This window comes from Musa acuminata, chromosome BXJ2-8 (genome assembly GCF_036884655.1).
Source record: "Musa acuminata AAA Group cultivar baxijiao chromosome BXJ2-8, Cavendish_Baxijiao_AAA, whole genome shotgun sequence".
Classification (NCBI taxonomy): Eukaryota; Viridiplantae; Streptophyta; class Magnoliopsida; order Zingiberales; family Musaceae; genus Musa; species Musa acuminata.
In genome coordinates, this window is record NC_088345.1 from 4,159,917 (window position 1) to 4,182,259 (window position 22,343).

Genomic DNA, 22,343 nt, shown 5'->3' on the forward strand with positions numbered 1-22,343 from the left:
ATAGAACGGGTCGGATCCTTTGAGGTGTTGATATCGATCCAACCCAACCGAATCGTTGCCAGGTCGGATGCCTCCTTGCCCTCTCTCCCTTCCAAGTGTTAATCCAAAGACGACGCGGGTCCCTCTTCTCGCAGCTGTGGACGGCGGGGGCAACGGGTAGCAATAAGGTGACGGGGTTTAACGAGGGTAGTAGTAGCCGACTTAACGGACCGGACTTTTTGGACGCTGAATCTACTCGACCCATTAAATGATGATTAGGGTTGTTGTCGTTAGCGGAGGCAGTTAGTCATGGATGAGGCAAAGTGACAGCTGTCACGCATATCCTGTTAGTGTGCGTGTTCCGATCTTTTCGTCAAGTGGTAACCAATGTCGCGACTTGAAACCGACATACTCAAGTGATCCCACGTCGAAGCGCAGACACGATGCTGCGATCTACGTCCTCGTTGCTTTAGGGATCGTGCAGGCATATGATGACCCTTCATCCGGAGTTTTTTTAGTGCAAACGCACGAATCATAAAGCGAGGGTCGAAGACATCGGATTCTCCAGGCCCCCGCGAGGAGGGAATCTTGTGGCGAAGAAGCCTGTAGCCAGTGGATCCCGGAACCAGAAGCTCATCTCGGACGCGCTCCGCCGTGCGAACAGTGGACAGGAATGCTGACGTGGCACGATCGTGTAACTGGTTGACTTCGAGGGGGTGCCATCCAAGTACCGACGGCCATGGCAGCAGCACGCTCCTGTGCTTCTCGGTGCGCGAGAGAGAGAGACAGACAGAGGACCAGTGGGAGTTCACGTGGGCACCAGGCGCCATGCCAGGCTTCCCATTCCCAATTAATATTGCGGAGCACTGGTCGGCAACAGTGGCACATGGTTCCCATCATCGTCCCCACCCACCATCCTTTCTCTCCCCCCCTTTCTTTGTCCTCTTTGGGGGTGGGGCAAATCCCGATCGACCACCTCCGTTAACTCTCTCGGTTGGTCCTGCGCAGGTAGATCGGAAAAAGAAACAAAACAATCAATGCTCTTCGTTTTCCTAATGATCTCTGCACCGCGGCGAAACAGAGGAGAGTGGGCGGCATGTGGAAGGGGCGAGCGGGCGGATACGAGGATCGGGTGGCGTGATCACCCCCCTCTCTTCCTCCATCATCTCCTGGGAATCCCTCCACAGGCTTCCGCGGCGTTTAAGGAAGGCTGCCCCAACCATGCCTTTTCTCTTCCGTGCTCGATGGGCAACATCGAGGCTCTTCGGACAGGTACCAAGGCCGGTTCACATGTCCCCTGTAGCACCAAGTACTCTCAAAGTGGCCTCCCCATTTGCTCCGTGTTCATCTCCTAGGTTTACTTCGTAAAGTACTCCTGTGTTTGGTTGCATGTGTCTACGTCTATTCCGTTATATTCTCTCCCATACTACCAGCAAAATCTATTTACCATGGATTCAATAGTTCATCCACCAAGTGAGAAAAGTGTTCTTTAAATGTGAACTGCATGTGTTGACACAAATAAAAATCAATGGAGTACATGACACAAGTTTGGGCTTGGATTGGCAGAAGCAGGAATCCGAGCAGGACAAGTCTGTTTCCGGATGCAGTTGGGGTTTAATTGTTTACAATCTATTCCAAGGCAAAAAGGGCCGACATAACATAGTGCAGCATCTGTTGAACAGATGCTGATCCAAATCTCTTCCTCATATCTTTTCGCCTAATCCTTGGATTTGATCTCCAGTTCAAAGGTACAAAGCTTTTGCTAGTGCAGCAACATGGAGCCAACAAGTAAAAGCAAGCATCTATCTATTGGACGTGAATGAACTTACATAAAGATGCGAGTGAATAGTTCATTTTGTCCATTTATCTTGGACCGGTATAGCCTTCGATCTAATATCAAATCAATTCGATTAACAAATTAGTTACTTGAGTCAGCTGCATGTTTCGAATAGGAGTAATGTTATTGAGTGGTGTTAAGGCAACTAATATCCTACTCAGCGTCATTCCTAAGTCTATTTTGAGAGAGAGGGACCAAACACCACATTGATCAATTGATTTCTAGTTTGGTATTGGTAAATTGGAATCATGATAAGTCCACATGCTAATCGCTACTGATATGATATGATGACGAGATTAACATCAATTTGCTATATGGTCAACACCACCTTGATGCCACATGATCAATACATTATCGTCATGTGGTTGATAGCCTATCACCATGTTATTGACACCTCGACATCTCATATCCACGGCCTGTGCACGTTCTCTAGATTGGATGCAATGCGATCCCACTTAAGATTGGACTAGGAAAAACATGGTTTTGAAACCTCACTATAAAAGGTTGGTCAGGTGTAGTCTTCAACCCTCTGAAAAGACTCATTCTAATGCATTCGGCTCTGAAGGACTTCAATTCTAATACATTCATCTCAGAAAGACTTGACACTTTGTGGACCCCTCATAATCAAGACTACCTGAAACATCAAAAGAGGCTTTGTCGGGCACAATTAGCTTCACAAGGTTTAGTGCATTATGAATCAATTGGGTTTGACACTTTCAAATGCCAATCTAACAAGTATAGAATTGGAACTCAATTAGCTCCAAATCGATATCCTAATCAAACAACCATAATATACATTAACAACCTCAACTCTCCCGTTGAGATTAATGATAAGCATATTTAGTTCACATTAATTAAGGAGTAAGAAAAGAAAGACCTTATAAATGCCAAAGTCATCCTCTAAAGACCCATATTGGAGCTCATCCCGAAAGAGCAAAACTATGCAACTCACCCAAAGCAAGCAATTTCTCGCAAGCCCTCGTACTTACACCAATGATGACACATGATGACTTATCAACTAGCAGCACTAGAAGGAGAGCCTAAACCTCCAACTTCGTGGTTAACATCCACTAACGAGCGATGGATCGCCCAAGCGAGCCAAGGACGAGGGCCTTGGTCTACCAGATAGTGATTATTGTTGCTATTGTTGGTTGCCTCACCGACTCCCCCCCCAAAGTGAGAGGATTCAATAGTTCAAGAAGACTTCCCCCTCGTAAAAGGCAAAGGAGCCCATTCACTCGCTCGGATCAAGGGTGGCGCTTCATCTACCCTTCGACACTGACTCAATACTAATGACTGAGCAAAGGGCCCGACCGACACTTGTTAAATAGGTTTTGTGCCAAGGCCCTCCTTTCCTCTTCAAGCATCCCGAATGTCTAAGCCGAGGCCCCGAGGCTTGAACTTCCAAGGCAAATTCTCCCCTATTCTCAAATGACCTGCTCCTCTGAGACGTTTACAAAGCAAGGTACATTGCAACCTTCTTCCTATGCTTCTCGATGGCTGAAGACGTTGATGCAAAGATCCATGTCTACAATGCATCAAACAAGCTTAATGCCAAATCAAAGAAGTGAAGATAAAAGAAAAAAGAAATACGTCACCTACCCTGAGACATAAGGTTGAGATCCAGATCCTCAAGCCACTGCTAGCTCACCTAGAGGATGGTGATAGCCTCGTATAAGGCTCGAGCAACATGGCGAAGTTTATCTTTCTATGACCCATGCAACTTCATTGATAGGCCACCCCTCAAGGAAACAAAAAATTACATTCTCTTCTAACCCTTCAAAATGTCAGAGCCCATTTAACTTTGTAGCCAAATCAGGCAAAGATAAAGTAAGTTAAACCTATGAAACAAACGTTACGAGACATAAGCAATAGGGTCAATGTCTGAGTGATATCAAGTCTTCAGCATTCGCAGACAAAAAATGCAATATAGACTAGGAGTTCAAGTGCATTCCCCAATCATATAAAGACTTAAATTATAATATATTCAACTAAAAGACTTATGCTTAGCTAACACCTCACAATCCATTGAAAGGAATTTTATCGAGCATACCCCCACAACAATCTTATAAGGTTCAACACATTGTGAATCGAATGGGCATGACATTTACTAACACCCGTATGAGAAGAACCTCGATTGGTTCTAAACTAACATCCTAATCAAAAAATCAAAATATTAATGCATCTATTCTTAAAGTTCACAAGCTATCCGTTCATTGGTTAACCCTCACAGGATGGGACCCATCACGAGTGTGAGCCAAGCTAATCGTTCATTAATTTAACTCTCACAAACATGATAAGATGGGACACCACAAGCATGAGCCATGCAGAAATTCAGTTAACCCTAAAGTTAGATAAGCAAAGAATAAATAAGACCACTGATATGTACAAAAGGAAAAGTGAGAAGAAGTTTGAACCAGCAGAATGGTTCTTACCTGCTCAGTCGACAGGTTCCAATGTTTTGAGTGCTGATATTGCTTTCCAATCATTTCTTCTTTGCACCTCCAGATTTAGACTTGTAGTTTGTAGATGTTCCAATGGTTCTTGATCAACATTTCTGGTCAGTCCTTTCTTTGCTGATCATTGTTTCGACCCTCATTGCCATTTCTAAATCTTGATCTTCAAACCTTCCAATCTTTTAAGCATCTTTGCAACATAAAAAATAGTCACCTCAACCAACTCGACACCAAATCCAGGACACATAGTCATCTGAAAATACCACCGTACAAATAAATACTTTAGAATTAAATGGAGTTATTCTCTTGGCACTTCTTCTGCACCAAAGACATCTGATCCAAAATTTGAAATCTCAGATGTAAAAGTTCAATGGTGATGTCCTGGCTATTGCACTTCATGCAACATGAGATTAGCAAGACAATCTCCTGCTGGAAAATAGAAAGGACATATGGGATGCAGTCACATAAACCTACTCCAAGAAGTGTGCTGCTAACCAATAATATGAATTGAAGAGGCAGATTGTCCACTAAATAAGGTAACTAACCAGTTACCAACTACTATGTTATTCTGAAGGGACTTTGGTTAGGACTAGATCTCTGTCTGGGTATCAAAATGAAATAAAGAAGCTTAAAGATATGATTGAATGAACATGAATTTTTAATTTTCTGGTTGAGCCTTAATCCCAAGTTTAATGAAGTTTGTGAAAGAGTCCTGGGCAGAGGCCTTCTCCCATCTATTAAAGAAATATTTCTCTTAGTTCGTGAAGAAGAAGGTAGGAAGTTAAGCTCGTCTGTATAAGAATTCAATCTGAGAAAACTTAACCTTGGCAATCTCAAATTTTTTTTTGCATGCTACAAGGAAACCATCCATGGACGAAAAAAGAAAATTGTGACATGACTATTGCTCAAAACCAAGATATACTCGAGATATGTCTTGGAAACTCTATGGTAAGCTTGAGCAAAGGAAATACTATAACATTCTAAGTTTAATTCCACATAAGAATACATAAAATTATGAATTGATTTATAAGAATCAGATAAGTGTATTACTATTATATTGGGCTTAAGCATTTTGGGTCAGTGACTCAATTTCAATAGATATGTAAAGTTATCTCATTGAATCTAATCATGAAAAATGATATCAAATCCGACCTAATATTGGATAGGTAAAATACTCGAATAGGAAAATCCTACCCGTGAATAGAACTAAAGGGCACGTCATAACGCAGAGCCACCATAATATTGGGCCTCACATGCACTTTGATTCTGGACCTGTTATATCCATGACAAGAACGTCAAACCTTAATGTGGGGAATCAATTACAATCCTAATATATTAGGAAAATAACTATATATATAATTCTTAGGCAACTATCCTATTTAAATTAGAAATACCACTATTTAGGAAGATAACTATAAAGGAATACAACTGTATTCTAATTAGGAATAGAGTTATATAAAGATACAACTTCTATATTCAAAGAATACAATTGCCATAGGAATATAGCTTCCATATTCAACATTTACAACTTCCATATCTGTGTGATTCTCTAACACTCCCCCTCAAATAGTTGCAAATGTTTTGTAATCGAAGCTTGTGAACTAATGTAGCTAAAAGTACTACTTAAAAGATCAAAATAAGTAATCCTATGTTGTTGTGTTGTGACAATGAAGTAATAGAAGTATTGCCCGCAACTCTAATTCATCATGATAAAACCAAATATGTGGAAATAAAATGACATTTCATTAAAGTAAAGTTGAACGGTAGACAAATCTGCATGCCTTGAAATTCATCCACAAAATCGATAGTTGTTGCTTTGATAAAAACTTTACTAGATCCAATATTCTATAAATAACATGACAAGTTTGGATTGCAAAACATATTTACAACTACTTGAGGGGGAGTGATAGAGAATAATAGATACGGATGATTGAATTCTGAATGTGGAAGTTATATTCACGTGGGTGTTGTATTCCTAGAATATTCAAACCCAATATGTCTGTATTCCTAAGTAGAATATTGTTGTATTCCTATAGAGTCATCTTCCTGAATGATTCATGGGGAGATTGTAGCATCCCCAAGAACCACAAGTAGAAGCCTATATAGACTCAAATTACACTAGATCTATTGAAGATAGAAGATCAATTTCCAATTACTACATATTTTTAGGACGAAATCTGGTCACTTGAGGAGCAAGACGCAACCAATGGTGGCCCGATCAAGTGCAAAGCTGAATTTAGGACCATGGAAATAAGGATTTATGAACTAATTTAGCTAAAGATAATAGTAATGACTTTGAAGATCAAAGGAAGTAATCTTATGTTGTTGTTGTGTTGTGACAATAGAACTATATTAAGTATTGTTGGTTCACGACAATAAAACCAAACATGTGGAAATAAAATAGCATTTCAACAAAGAGAATTTGGATGGGGACAAATTTGCATTCCTTGTAATTCATCCATATAACAGTTGGTTGATGCTTTGACGAAAACTTTATCAGATCCAATGTTTGATAAATTACTTAACAGGCATGGATTGCAAAATATATTTACAACTGCATAACGGAGAGTGTTGGAGAATCACATAGATATCGAAGTTGTAATTCTTGAATACAAAAGCTATATTCCTACAAGAGTAACCGCATAAGGGAGAGTGTTGGAGAATCACATGGATATCGAACTCGTAATTCTTGAATATGAAAGCTATATTCCTACGAGAGTTGTATTCCTATAATATGAAAGCTGTATCCCTATATGAATGTATTCCTAATCAGAATATAGTTGTATTTCTATATAGTTATATTCCTAAATAGTCATATTCCTAATTTAAATTGGATAGTTAGGATTTACATGTATAGTTGTCTTCCTAATATATTAGGACTGTAATAGGTTAATTGTATCTTACCTTTCATCCTTATTCTAAATTTGCAAGCTCATTCATGATGAAGTAAAGAATCAAATTACTTATTCTACATAATATGTATGCATATTCCAAGGTTTGCGATTTTGTTGGACAGGTATGCATGGACTGATATTTATTGGTCAAGATGCTAACTAGTATGTGGACCACTCCAATGTCAAGCGGTTAGATTTGGTGTGTTAAAAAAGAAATAATTTCTGGGCTCGAATCGCACCTTCACCATTTACTCTTTGTAAATAAAATAAAATATTATATTATAATAATAATACTGATGATGTTAGGGCTCGCAGAGGAAGTCGCGAGCCCATTATCCTCTTCTCACGAGGGCACCATCGTCGATCCTCCTCTTCTTATAGTTTGTGTGCGAACCACCCAATTTCAAGGGGTCCAATCTAGTGCACTAAAATATTAACAATGTTAGGTATCGCGAAGGATGTCACAAGCCCGCCACCCTCCTCTTTTACAAGGACACAGTTGTCAATCATCTTCTTTTCTCCTCCTCTTCATCTTGTTCTTCTTCTTTCTCTTCCTTCTCCACGACCTCTTTTTACTTCTTCCTCCCTCTCCCTCCCCCAACTTATCGACATAATGAGTGTCGATACACCGATATCAACAGAATGTACCAGTCACAATGTCTGATACGAAATTGCAAACCTGGTATATGCTATCTGATTTTACCTTGATATGATGAAGCATTGGAGAAACATTCTGCCTGATGAGGATGCTAGAAATTTAAATGGGATGTCAGAATTTTAAATGGAGATTATGACATCTTAATAATTAGGGGAAATTGTAACATTGCAATGACATCGAATTATGAAAAACAAGATAGAAAAGTAAAGACTTAGATGTTCTATTACTAACAACTCGGCAAAAGCCTACTTCACCGAACTATGTTCCTTAGGTCATAAGAAACTTGGCAAGAGTCCTCAATATGCTAGCTAATGGAAACACCTTTAGTGTGTAGGTTACATTTTCATCCAAGCTCTCTAAGTTAATGGATAAGGACCATAATGTGGTAGCAAATCTGAAAGTGTATTTTAATTAATTATGAAGAAAACAAACTTTGTTTTGTCAATTGATTGCTTGTGTCATATCAACAAACTAAAAATACTACCAGAAACTCTAAAATCATCTGGATAAAATATATAAATAAAAGCTAAAAAAAAGGCATATAGAACAAATAAGAATGCTCAATAGAAACATAAAAAACTACGTGAAGGAAAGACAATTTCACATAGGGTTCGCCTTACCGATCCATACTGATGTACCGACCACCATCAATATGGCATGTATCAATCCGTACCAACATACCATGTGTCGGTATGATGACACGTACTGACAATACGAAAAAAATTGGCCGACGCGAGCTCTAAAATTTCTTGAAAAATCAAAAAAATTAGATTAGAACTTTTAAGTTGAAAATAAATATAAATTTAGTATAATTTTAACAAAATAATCTAGATTTGGAAAGAATAATGCCACATCTTTTTTAAGCTTTAAGAAGTAGCTTTGTGGTACATTCCGAACCGTCCTTCTATTAATATTGAATTATCTAAAAAGAAATGATTTGAATTGTTAGATTATTTTTTAAACAACTTAAACTTTAAGATTCAAATGAATCAAGTAATCAATCGATAGATATACCCAATTCTATCACAAAAAAGAATGACGAAACTCCACAAGCGATAAATCGAGGTCCTCGATCCTATGTATTTATATATTAGTTTGATATGTTTGTTGGACACAATCTTGAAATTGATCCCATAACATAGTATATTGATACGCCGTATGTCCTTGATACATCAATGTGGTGATGGTTGTAGTCTAATCGTCATGAACTACACATGTCCGAGGCAACTCCTAAGGCAAGTATGATTATGGCATGTATTAGTGAGAAGCATGGAGAACGTCAGAACTTCTACTTTCACCACTGATCTGTTGTTCTGTGTCATAAGATCGATCATCATACTATTGCTCAAAGAAGAATGTGATAGAAAGAATAGAAGATAAGAGAATAGAAGATAAGAGAATAGAAGATAAGAAGAATTATTGAAGAAGCTTTATTGAAAAAACTTTAGCTTGAGTGCATTAACATGTCCCTCTCCTATTTATACAGATTAGGAGAGGATTTCCCTCAACAGAATAGAGAGATTTCCTTATGTAGTTAGGGAAATCTTATTTGCTATCATGCCCCCTCAAGATGGTGCTCCTGTCAATGATATCAATCTTGGATCGATGCAAAGCAAACAGTTTACGAGCCAGAGGCTTAGTGAGTAGGGCAAGAGCAGATCGCTAGTGCTGCTGTTGCTATTGCTGCGGCTACGACGACGGCGGCTGCAACGACGATGACGACAACTGCAGCAGAGGAGAAGCCGTAGCAATAGAGAAAGCTATAGCAATGCTGTAGCAGAGGAAGAAGAAGCAGAGGACAACAGCTTGGGAGAAGAGCAGATCATTGCTGCTACAGCTGCTGTGGCTAGGACGGCGGCAGCGGCACTTCTCGCTCGAGCGAGATACGAGAACGAGGAGGAGAGATCGCTGGCCGGGGAACGGTTGCGAGGCTGCGTCGACTCTGCTTCTGCAGGAAGAGGCAGAGGAAGGGTGACAGTAAAGAATGCCACCAACGCAGGGAGGAGAATAGGGTGCGGCGTGGTGGCCCTTGTTCAGCTTCGAAGGAGGCCGACCCAACGATCCTGGAGGACGTCCATGGAAAACGCTGTACTACTTTGAGATGGAGTCGCGGTCCACGAGGCAGTAGGAGAAGGAGCTGAGATTCAGTGGAGTCCGACGGGGAGACGGGTCTACTTCGAGATGTTTAGAAGTAGCCTTTACGGCGAAAGCTCTGATACAATGATAGAAAGAATAGAAGATAAGAGAATAGAAGATAAGAAGAATTATTAAAGAAGCTTTATTGAAGAAGCTTTAGCTTAAATGCATTAACATATCCCTCTCATATTTATACATATTAGGAGGAAGAATTTCCCTCAACAGAATAGAGAGATTTCCTCATGTAGTTAGGGAAATCTTATCTGCTATCAGAATGATCAATTATTCCCATACTACTATTAGTCATAAGATTCTTCATAATATAACGATTGTGAATACGATAAACTTCGCTCCCTGTCTACGTCATGTAAACTCTGTCACATCTACTCAAAATCATCCACTGTCTTCCCCTTCCATGTACAAACTTGACTAGTATCTCGTCGAGATTCATGATCTAAATCTTGGATGGTATGCATAAAATACTGCTCCTCGATCCATGCACCACCCTCAACGTAAACGAGACTATCAACTCCTCGATGTTGCCGCCATCATTAATTAAGGCACTACTATCCACGTCATTACCATATCTTTGGACCGAGATAGTTGTTGAATACGATTGAGAAAGTGTCTCGTCACCTGACTCGATTCTTTCTAATGGTGAACTGATGCTACCATCTTCCCTTTTACCTTTGTCTTGCACGCTGGTTGGACGATTGTGATGATTGGGTGTCTCTAGTTCCTCGAGTAATCCAATTCAATATTATCTAACTCCTCCCGTCACATTCTAACCAAGGGGAATCTTCCTCCTGCTGAGGATATGCTTCCTTTTCTTATATTGCCTCGGTGATAAAACACAAAGGACGTGGAGAATCTCCTGCCTCATCAAGTAGAGGATCCTCTTGGTTCTTCACTACTTCGACTCACTCTATCATTGGTTGTCAATATTCTTTATAGTATTGGAGGTCGATAAGATCAATCTCCTATTCCTCTGACTTCTTCTCCAACTCAGCACGCCGCAACCCTAGCCACATGTTGTAGTGGACATATATCAGTTTCTCCAACTATCTATACGATAATATGTTGCGAACTTTCATATGAATCAATACGAAGGTCGACCAATTACGTTCGCAACCACTTGATGTCGTCATATGCAAAAGTACACGAATGATAACTTTCCTTTAATTTAGTATCTCTTCCAAAATTATAATCACCACTCGATTGCAAAAAGATATAAATAGGACTTTATTAGTATAATAAATAATTAATGTTAAATATGATTTATGATCAATATATGTGTAACTTTTTCTTACCGGGATCCATATCGTAACGACACAATATAGCTACGACATCAAAGAATGAACCGATTGTTTCCTGAAATAATCAACCCTCCATAATAGCATCAACTGCATTGACAATATTTGGCAATAGTCCATAATAGCTTTTGGGGTTGAATGTGTTAATTTTATAGTTAAATCAAACATTTTAGTCATTCCCCAACAATTTTTCCCAGTATATCAACGTTCATGTCCACCTCGTCAGAAAACAATTCCAAAATAATGGTACCAATTGAGAATTCTGCCTCCCTTCTCTAGTTGCTCTTGGCCACATATATAGCGTGCCAATTATTTAGTAACATTCACAGTGAAGTGGCACAAGAATTACAGAATGGCAGAAGAATCTGTTAGTAATAAGCTTCAGTTATTTAATGAAGCGTCAAAAATGAATAAACAGAAAAGGCAGATTCTAATGTCATATTTAATAGGTACATATAGCCTGGTCTCACGAATTAGATATACAGAAAACATATGCAGCCAATTGGTAGTTAATGAAAGTTGGGACATCCATCATAAACCAGCAACAGAAGCAGGAGGCAACTATAGGATGAGATGCTTATGATTCACTTTTTCGGATGCCAAATGTGGTAACTCAATTAAAAAATAGCTTATTCCCTTACTCTTAGTAGTTTTTTTTTTCCTTCTCGATAAGACTAAAGCATGCAATGGTCATACAGTGTTTGATAGCTGCTTAAAATTTCGAGTTCCAAATGTGAATTAAAAGGAAATTTAAAATATTCGGATTTTAATTGCAAGGAAAAAACTCGAATAGTTCTGTATGCTAGTTTACACATATAAATATCAAACTCATGTAGGACTAAAAAGTTTTAGTCAACATACCTTAAAGGCATATAATCTACTGCAAACTAGAAACATCAAAAACAACCTTCACTGTCCTTTTGCTATACTTTTCAATTCCCTGTGTCACCAGCCTGCAGCAGTAGGAATCATCACCTGAATGGGTTCAGAAAGGGGAGAAAAAGAGCAAAAGGACTAGAAGCAGCACGATGGGAAAAAGTCAGATATGTCCCAAAAGGTACTTATAGTGGACAAGCACTAACCTCGATTGCTGCATTCAGATCCTCGGTAGCATCTTCTCTCTTTGAGTATCTAAAGTGTGCAATAAGCTTAAAGAACATTACTATTCGACCATGAAAATGTAGGAGAATAAATTAAAAGAATTCATATAGAAGGTTAGTAATGACTTGCCTTTTGGGAAGTTCTTGTTTCTTCAATTCCGGTGGCTGACCATCAAATACATAACTGGCATGACAAAAGCAGAAAGCTGCATTAGAAAACAAAAAAAATGAGAAAACATAACTTCCCAGATAAAGATGTGGACTTACACTGGCTTTTTTGCCAGTGTAACAAATGGCTTTTTTGCCACACCAAACGTCAAAACAAGACGAACAAACAAGCAATCCCATTGAGTATAGATTAAACTCAAGATTCAAACTTCTTTCTTGTCATTAATAAAGAAAATAAAAGAAAAAAGGAAAGATAGAAATGATTCGTCAACCTTGTGACTACCCCAGCCTCATCGGTGAGGGTTTCCATACCAGTCCTTCCCACGACGGTCTATACGAAACGGAAATAGCCATAAATTACGAATCCGAGAAAGATTAGGCGGGGAAACGAGAGTTCAAAAGCTCCAAAGCCGTCTGTCATGACCCAAACCCTAAACTCGTCTAAGCATATCCAAGGAACTCTCGCACGAGAAACCAAAAAGAAAAGATCTAATTAGTCACAAAGCCCAATGCTAGAAAGGAGCGATGAGACACGACAACGGACAAGGAACTGGTAGATGCTCATACTGGCACTGACCGCGATCTTCCGGCCGAAACAGCTCTCGAACTTCTGGTCCTTCATGGCCTCGGGGGCGTTGTCCGCGAGGAGCTTCGTCCAGCAGGTAAAGAGCAGGAGACGGGGGACCCCATCACGCGGGGAAGAAGCTAAGAGACAACTACAGGGACAGAGGAAAAACAAAACCCTAACCTTGATTCCCATGCCGACGGGGATGAGGAAGCTTCGGTCGTAGAGAACTCGCAAAATAGAGACTAGAAAGACCGAGATCGAACAAAAGGGAGAACGATGAAGAGAGAGGGTTTGGGCGCTTAGAAACACTTCTATTTCCCTTCCCGCCTCACCGACTCATCTATGTTTGTTTGGATCCGTCATCACCCGCTTCCGTCCACAACGAAGAGGTAGGTTTTCTGGGCCGTCCAATGGGCCACATCATTGTGGAGCCCATTTCGATTGTATAGCCATTAATCTCAAATTTTAAAGCTTAAATTATTAATAAATGATCCAATATATCTAAAAGTTTTAATAAGATCCTAATGTTATTAAGAGAGGGATTGTGTTAAAAGTAGTTGAGAGAGTAAGATAAGAGAGTCATTCCTTTTGTTCGGTTCCATGCGTAAGGAACAAGGAAAACACAGCATAACTTGGATTTTGCCATCTCCATCTTGTCTAATTGAAACTGTGATGGAATCAAATTTGGAACTCTTCTGATATCTCAACACGTCTTCCTTGATAACGTCGTATGCACATACAACTGCGCCTGCCATATCACTTTGTGCACCCTTACGTAGGTCGATCAGCCATGACCAAGCCATGCATTGCATGCACCCCGCACATCACAGGACGTAAGGGTTAGGAAATGAATGACTGGTGTGCGCTACGTGCGTGCATGCATGCATGCTTCGCCGAGTTACAGGTTCGGTGAATGAGAGTGTGGCGGCCCCACAGCTCATTGCCAGTTTTCCAATCGTGGCTTGCTGATGAGGCTGTTTGCTGTTATGGAAGAGGCAATCCAACCGGGCTGGCAAGTGCAATGTCTAGGGAGAGGATCGGCTACGAGCACTCAAACAGCGAATTTATTCGAGATCACGTTTTTAATGGCCACAACATCCCAAAAAAGCATCGCCTCCCTATTTCTCGACCGATGATTGGATACGTAGTAACGATTGTAGGCTATCATGGATTCTGATCATAGTTCCGCTTCCGGTCGTTCACACCCCTTCGTTCTTTCTTTCCTTCTCTATAAAGACCGCCGGCAAAAGGAACATCGGTGTGTTCCTGTCCTGCTTACCATGGCTAGGAGCAAGGTTAGGCTATCGTGGATTGTCAACGACTCCACACGCCGCGCCACCCTGAAGAAGCGGCGCAAGGGGCTGTTGAAGAAGGTGGAGGAGCTGAGCATTCTGTGCGGGGTGGACGCGTGCGCGGTGGTGTACGCGCCGAACGAGCACCAGCCGCAGATGTGGCCGCCCCCCCCGGACACGGCCCGGATAATAGCGCGCTTCAGGAAACTTCCGGAGATCGAGCGCACCAGAAAAATGATCAACCAGGAGTCCTTCCTCCACCAGCGGGTCTCCAAGCTGGTGGAGCAGCTGCGCCGGCTGCATCGCGAGAACCATGAAATCGGGATAACCAAGCTGATGTTCGAGGGGCTCCGAGGCCGCGATTTCGACGACCTGTGCCTCGAGGACGCCTCTGCCCTCACCTGGATGGTGGAGACCAAGCTGCGAATGATATACGAGAAGAGGGAGGAGGTCTCCAAGCGGCTGGCCATGCCCCCGCCGCAGCCGCAGGCTGGCGCGGCTCTTTCAGCCACCGCCACTGAGACGCAGCAGATGCCACCGGCCCAGCCACCGGCCCCGCCACCACCCACGGGGTGGAGCAACCCGGTGAACCATGGACAGCAGGCGGTGGAGGCGGTCCAGCAGCCGACCTGGGTCACGGACGTGATGGTTAACTGGTCGCAGCAGGACAGCGATAATTTGCTTGTGGATCTCACCACCACATGGCCGGCGACCCTGTTCCACTGATCTTAGATGAACTCGCGTGGTGACGTTCTAATAATCTGCTTGTTCTATCTCCTCTAGTCTTTCTGTTCCATCGCCCATGGGATTCTTGTCTTGCCTTCCATGCATCTTTCATGGTTATGTTTATGTATATAGACACATACTATATTTTTGTACCTGTTCTTCATTTTTATGACCATATCTTATTCTCTACTTTAAAAAGAATGAAAAGCATATTGGAGACCAATTCATATACCTTATTTATGTGTATATCCTAACTCATCAACACTTTCATGTTCTATGAAATGGGAAACAGAGTAGAATGTGACATTTGTTTCTCACTGATCTCTGGATGTTCTGAAGCAACAAATAACACTAGTGAAGATTTCATCACTGATAAGACTTTGATCAAGTCGACAAAGAAAAAAGATTGTGCTGAAAATGTTGATATTTTGACTGCAAAGCTGCAAGTCTGATGCATGATGCCAAGAGTGATGCATTACGTACAGCTCTTTGCTCTTTGACCAAAACAATTTCATGTGCTATCTTGTTTTAACGTGAGTGGAAGAAGAAGAAGTTCTTACGATTCAATCGGCAGAGGTATTATTCTCGTGGATCAAAAAATGGAGGAATGTACACGCAAGGAATGTGGTAATTTTTTCCTGTCAACTCGGCCTGTAAGATGTCAATCGAAAGCCACCATGCATTGACAGGGCGACATGTCCGGTACATGAATGCACACAGACAGAAACAGAGACCTAGAGCTTCATGTGGCGTATGAGATGCCTTTGGCTTCACAGGAGAATCCAAATATTTATTCTTCTTCTCCATCAAAGAACATAGCATGTACACTGTTCTTACGAGAAGTCGTCTCTACTGGACAATGGAGAAGACAATCATCATTCCTTCTTATAAATTAATTCCTCTTGCTTGTCCTAAACTTCCCGTAGATTCTACGTTTAAGTGCAGAGAGAGATTGATAGTGATAAACTGCGCGCTCTAGTTCAACTAAATCTCGCCATGAGCATGACGCCATGGGGATTACCAGTACAGTAACTTGTGGTGTCTCCTCCGTTACCGAGCACCTAAGCTAGAATTTACACACGAAGAGCGTCTCAAAGACTCGGAATCCTCAGCGTCGGTCATGTTCTCCGGGGTTGGACTTGTCGAGGATGGACCACATCACCTGGACGTCATGGTAGGAGCAGGCCATCACCTCGCCGTGAAGAGCCATTCGGTGGCGATCATGTGCTTCTGCAACCAGGTAAGCGTGGCCTTTGTTAGTCCATGCCACCGCGCAATCAGAGCAAGAAAGCAGGGAGACAAGGCAGGAGAGCAAGCACACTTCACCTGGTTGGGGATTCTTCTGTCTGGGTGGATTGATGAGGGTGCAAGCCTTCCTGAAGGGGGAGGTGATGGTGCGAACCCAAGAACCCATGGCAGCAGCCTCCGCAGTTTGTGCGCCCGAAGTGAATTGAACTGGTGAATGCTGAATCTGAGACCTCCATCTGCTCTGGGATTATATAGAGAGAGAGAGAGAGAGAGAGTGAGTTGCAGCTAAGGGAGGACATATTATTCTGCAACCTCGCACAGGCACATGGATCACATTATTCTGCAATGGTCAGCTCTGCCTTCTTCTTCTTTAATAGGAACAGTATCAAACATGCACTAAAAAGGAGTCTGAATCCATCTCTCCTGGTGCTAAACAATAACACAAGACTTGCCCGTGTTGGAGAACTCCCATGGAAAATTTTTGTGGCACAGCATCGCACACTACTTTAATGGCCTGGGGACTTGGGAATGGCATCGACTGAGACGGTCAGAACCGATCCATTCGATGGGAGGTGGTCTCTATGTTATCTTTGGATGTCTTCCCGGTCCTCAACAACGATTGTTGTTACTTTATCCTCGCACTTCTAACCATGCATGTTGCTTCCATGTGAATCACCACCGTCCTCCCTCGGGGAAGAAAGCGAGAGGCTGACACAATGTTGCAGATAGTCGGGGTCTGATGTGACCTCCTCTCCTGCTGCAGTTCCAATCGCTGTTTTGTGCAGGACGTGATGGCTTTCTTTTTTCTTCGGTGAAGGACTTGTGAGGAGGATGTTTCAGGGTTCAGAGCCATGTGTTCATTGCTCAGGAGAAACCACTGAACCAGTAGCTTCAGAGACCACAGGAAGATGAGCGGATTTGAGCACTTTGAGGGAACTCAATCACCTTCATGCCTTTCACTTTATGGAGAATCTACGCACCAAGGAAATAGTTATTGCTCTCTGTGATAGCAAAAGAAGTGAAGTACAGCTCTCGTTTATTGTTCATTGTTAGAATAAAATTGCTATCATTAACTCGAGATCAAGTCAGATTATGTTTGACAGATGACATATGTAGAGTCGACAAGCACGATTAGTGAGCACTGAGACAAAAGAAAAGAGATTAGAGATTATGAAGCTTGGGAGTTGCATTTAGATTTCTGAATCATCTTTCAATACCAAAAACATCGCACGGGAGCAAGACGTTAGCATAAAATTATAATTATATTATTATTATTAAAAAATTAATGTCAAAATCAAAATAAAATAATAAAACTAGAATTATATACTTTGATATCGTTCAGAATACTTTTCATCTCATCTATAAACATATCTGTGCAATCCCAAGATTATCATATGCAAAGAAAACTAGATTGATATTTTCTTTCTTTGTATTCTTCATAAAATTATTATAAAAGATAAAATAAAAATTAATAATATATTTTTAATATTTTTTAATCTTTGAGAGATTCTATCTATTTATAAATGAGAGTAAAGGTCCATGATAAACAATTAAAAAAATTTCACCCGTTAAAATCATCCCAATAAAAAATTAAAAATCCTTCAATAATTAGATTTTATTTTTATTGGTCGATAACATTAATTAGGATCTAATCAAATCTATAACATATCTTAATTAAACAAAACCATCCTCTTTGTCGTGCCTTTGTTATGCTGCCATCATCCGTCACTTATGCATTGCATCGCTATGCCATGCACATTGTCGATGCCACCCACAGTCACGTCGACACATCGCCTATGACGTAGCTAGTATCCTATTAGCGTTAGTCGTGGTCAACACCCAAATTGCCAACTTCCTCCGTGCACAACCCTCTACGACTGTCGCCATGTACTGTAAAAAATACGATGTTGTGCCCAATCATAAGCCACACATATCCACACAATTGATTCCTTACCATGCTTGTTCATTCAGTACAGTCGTCATGAGATCTCTCATTGGTCTGGTGGCCAACATCCACGTGTGTCGTAGCATTGCCATTCATTGTCATCACAGCCTATAGTTGCTGCCATCAACATCGGCCGCAGGCAAGCATGCAGTCAACTTCTATTACTGCGACCCCGCAATCCTTGCTATGCTACCATCGATAATAGCAATTGCTCTAATAGGGGTACTCGTTGAAACACTAAATGGGGATGAATTAATGCAGCGGATAAAATATCGATTTCGTAAAATTTTCATTTCATACGATAAAACCGATCTTGGAAAAATATTAAACTTCAAGGCGCTCATAAAAGTGTAATGTTTGCAATAAGGTAAATTACATAAAAGAAAAGCAAACCAGATTTTTATAGTGGTTCGGTCGTCGTGACATACATCCACTCTCGATTCCTCTTCCATCGAGGCCACCGGTATCCACTATCGGTCTTCCTTCAATAGGCGAAGATCAACCACCTTTTACAGTTCTTTCTCCTTTGACTGGGTTTAGGAGATAACACTTACTCCTCTCTTAAACTATTCTAACACTTAAAAGAATGAGAGGAGTTCATACAAGATTGCAGTAGCGTTTCTTTCTTTTTTCGCTCTCTGTTGTTTAACCAGGGATGAGAGAGGTATTTATAGGATTCAAGTTGATTCAAACTTGGAGCCTAAAAAGGTCTCATCTCAGGTTTTCCGAGTCTTCGCGGTACCACCACCTGTGATGGGCGGTACCACCATCTACAGTACTGACACTGGGTGGTACCACCGCATGACATAGTCTCGGAGACTGTGTCTGGGTGGTACCATCGCGTGACACAATCTTAGAGACTATGTCACGACGGTGCCACCTGTTGGGTCACTATTTGGGCCTTTTATTAGGCCCAACACAATCCATACATGGGCCAGGCCTCTAATTAGGTTAACCCAATTTCAATTCTAATTATATGTTAACTACGAAATCTAAGACAATTACTAAGTTAAATAAGTCTGTAAGTCTAGGTTTCTTCCGGCAAGCTTCCTGCGATCTTCCGGCGAACTTCCGACGATCTCTCGACAATGTTTCAGCGGACTCTCAACAAACTCCAGGACTTCACGACGATCTTCTTGGCAAGTTATGATGAGCTTCTTTGGTAAGTTATTGGACTTCTCAGTTAATTCTGGTAGAACTTCCGACGAATGTCCGGATTTTCGACGAACTCTTGAACTCCCAACGAAATCGCGTCCTTAACTCCGAGACTTCATTTTGCTTTATGCCTTGCTATCATAGTTAATCCTGCACACATAAAATCTACTTCGATCTAGACAATTAATACTAAGCTAATCAGATGTTCATCGACGCCTCATCTGATTGTTCGGCGCATCGTCTTCTCTTGCGACCTATTGCTCAATCGGCTAGTTGACCTCCACAACTCCGATTTTCTTAGTGCAATATCCACTCTTCTTGGCCCAATGCCCGAACTTATAGCCCGAAGCCTTCTGTCGATACGTTGACTGATCCTTCGGCTCGATGTCCAATCTTCTGACATATTTTTCTCTAGCTCAACATATTCTTCCTGCTTTAATTGTCTTTCCCCGATCGAAGCATCCTGCGTCACTCAAAATACATATTAAATTATAACGACTATCAATTGGTTTCATCATCAAAATCTAAGATTCAACACTTCCTCTATCATTACTTGAAATAGAGCTGACGAACACTATACTATTACAACAACACCCACTGCATACAGTGCTACCACTTGCATAGCCCCTAATCGCGACAAGGTTAACAACCAAGGTAGGTTGTTGTTCTCCTATCTGTAGTGATTTTCTTCCACGACATTGAGCAACCATCACATGCTATAGCACCACCCAAGGCAATTGCTGCAATGTCCTACTATTACCCATGACAAGGTCGACAACTAAGGTAGGCCACAACCTTCGAGAATACTACCGTTGACAACAAGCTACCAACATAACCCATCGACCATGATTTCATTCGTGTGAGCAAGGAAAACTTCATCGCTCATAAGCAGGTGACTAAGGGATAAACAAAATAAATCGAATCACCCTTCACAAGCAAATGTCACAAAATAAATACTTGATGGGAAATCACAACACTTTGTCTACTAGTTGGCAAGTCGACCACAAGTGTTCTGGGGTGACAAGTATTGTAGCTGGCAGAGGTACCTCAATGGAATGATTGGTTGCTCTAAGGTTAAGAGTCATTATCGACTAGGCCAAATAAAGAAAAAAAGGGATAATAGATTGCATCATCCTCGTTAGCATCTAAACTTATTAAATAAGATTCATGAAGACCTCTGTTGGGATGCCCATGTGGGTGGGGGTCTCAATTAGTGGAGAGAGGCTGGGGTCATTAAATAATCATTAGTATCACATTAGGTTTTGCATCAAGGTGAAAGTATTAAGAGCTAGAAATATTGACTATTGACTATTGTGGGTGAAGATGTTATTGGTTGGGGTTAGACCACCATCCTTACTTTATTGGTTGGGTGAAGGTGTTATTGACTATTATGGATGACGTTTTTGTGACGTAGGCCCTCATTTTAACCTAAAATAATATAGTAGATGTTTGTGATATTTATATTAGTCCAACTTTGTTTAAGCCGTTGTGCACAAGAAGTCTAGATGGAGCTAAGATGGTTTTGAAAGCTCGAGCGAATGTCAATCTACATAAAGATTGAGTTTACATAAAATTTTTAACATTGTCCCCGCTCAAGATAGTCTAAGAATATAAAGTATGAGTTTGGAGTAAATAGTAACCAACCTCGATTATTGTAGCTTGGCAAACTTTTTTATAGTGGCTTTAACCCATGAAAATATATTTGATACAGATGAAATCATCCTCAATATTTTATATTGGGTTGATGACCACATAGCCCAATTGTTAACTCAGGTTTATTTCCTCTCGTTGACTATGCTACCATGTATGGAGTCAGGGTAAATATTTCTCTTATCATCATCTAATCAATCAATTTAATAGAATTAGTTAGCACATAATGAACTTGGTTGTAGGCGTGCAACATAAAATACACAAAGCATATGCACATATCTTGTATCATAAAAGTAACAACATTAAAAAGCAATATAGAGATGAATAATCTTCATCACTTATGACTTCAATCCTATTATCTTGTGAAGCTTAATCATTCTGGCGCAATGCATACAAATGATTATATCTTATTCTAAAATCAAGAGACGTTCACACTTTCACTCGCTTGCGTTGACAATGGCCTAGCTTCTCCGAGTTGACCACTCCTTCAAGTCGTACATGTTCTTCAAGATGATTTCACCTTCAAGTCACTCGTCTCTAAGATACCATAACCTCAAAACGATCGTACCTTGTTTTCTAATCCTTCTCAAATCAACCTAAAGTTAACTGAAAGTCAATTATACGATATCTTTGATTTGATCGAAGCTCAATTTAACCATATGAATTGTTAAGTTTCTTTTAGGCTAGATGAGAACAGGTCTTACTTCTCAAACATATGGAATCGTCAACCTCACCATGCCATACATGCGTTTAATTTTTCTTTTATTTTTACAAAAGGTTAGAAACAGTGAGATTTGACCCCCAAATCTTCGATAAACTATCAAAGTTTTTACCAACCAAATTAGTCGATATATTTAATTTAATAATAAAACTTAAGATCATCCAAAATTGACGTTGACCTATCTATCATGAGGCTAAATGTGGGCCTGATGGGCTACACCCAAGCCCAACTAACCTCCAAAATATTTGTATGTAGGCCCATGATTAATAACATATGATGTGGCTCAAAGTATCCCTTTTAATGCAAGATTTAATTTGGTTAAGAAAAAAATAATCTAACCTTTATATATATATATATATATATATATATATATATATATATATATATCCACATAGGATAAAGTTTAATGTGCCAAAACATTTTAGATAGTATTTATTGAATAATGCCATATTAGCTTTCTTAGATTAAAAAAAATCTATGATATATAAAAATAAAGA

General features: G+C 40.5%; 1 protein-coding gene and 2 long non-coding RNA genes across 4 annotated transcripts; 2 read left to right on the top strand and 1 right to left on the bottom strand.

Moving 5' to 3' along the window:
- The first annotated feature begins 568 nt into the window (after positions 1-568).
- On the top strand, positions 569-1,525 carry LOC103993715 (uncharacterized). The gene is made up of 2 exons (XR_010488937.1): positions 569-868; positions 988-1,525. It is a non-coding gene; the product is annotated as an uncharacterized LOC103993715 (long non-coding RNA).
- Positions 1,526-2,483: 958 nt separating this feature from the next.
- On the bottom strand, positions 2,484-12,228 carry LOC135619958 (uncharacterized). 2 transcript variants are annotated; one of them, XR_010489575.1, is made up of 4 exons: positions 12,135-12,228; positions 4,252-4,525; positions 3,419-3,593; positions 2,484-3,344 (listed from the first exon to the last, which is right to left on the bottom strand). It is a non-coding gene; the product is annotated as an uncharacterized LOC135619958 (long non-coding RNA). The 2 variants fall into 2 exon arrangements; XR_010489574.1 differs by lacking the exon at positions 12,135-12,228 and having other exon boundaries at positions 4,252-7,698.
- Positions 12,229-14,388: 2,160 nt separating this feature from the next.
- On the top strand, positions 14,389-15,218 carry LOC135618460 (agamous-like MADS-box protein AGL80). The gene has a single exon (XM_065119325.1). It carries the CDS (start codon positions 14,390-14,392, stop codon positions 15,125-15,127), a length of 738 nt encoding a protein of 245 aa, XP_064975397.1. The 5' UTR covers position 14,389; the 3' UTR covers positions 15,128-15,218.
- Positions 15,219-22,343: the final 7,125 nt, after the last annotated feature.

Excerpts from the sequence above, each read along its gene's own strand:
- LOC135618460 (XM_065119325.1), top strand. The coding sequence starts at position 14,390 with ATGGCTAGGAGCAAGGTTAGGCTATCGTGGATTGTCAACGACTCCACA.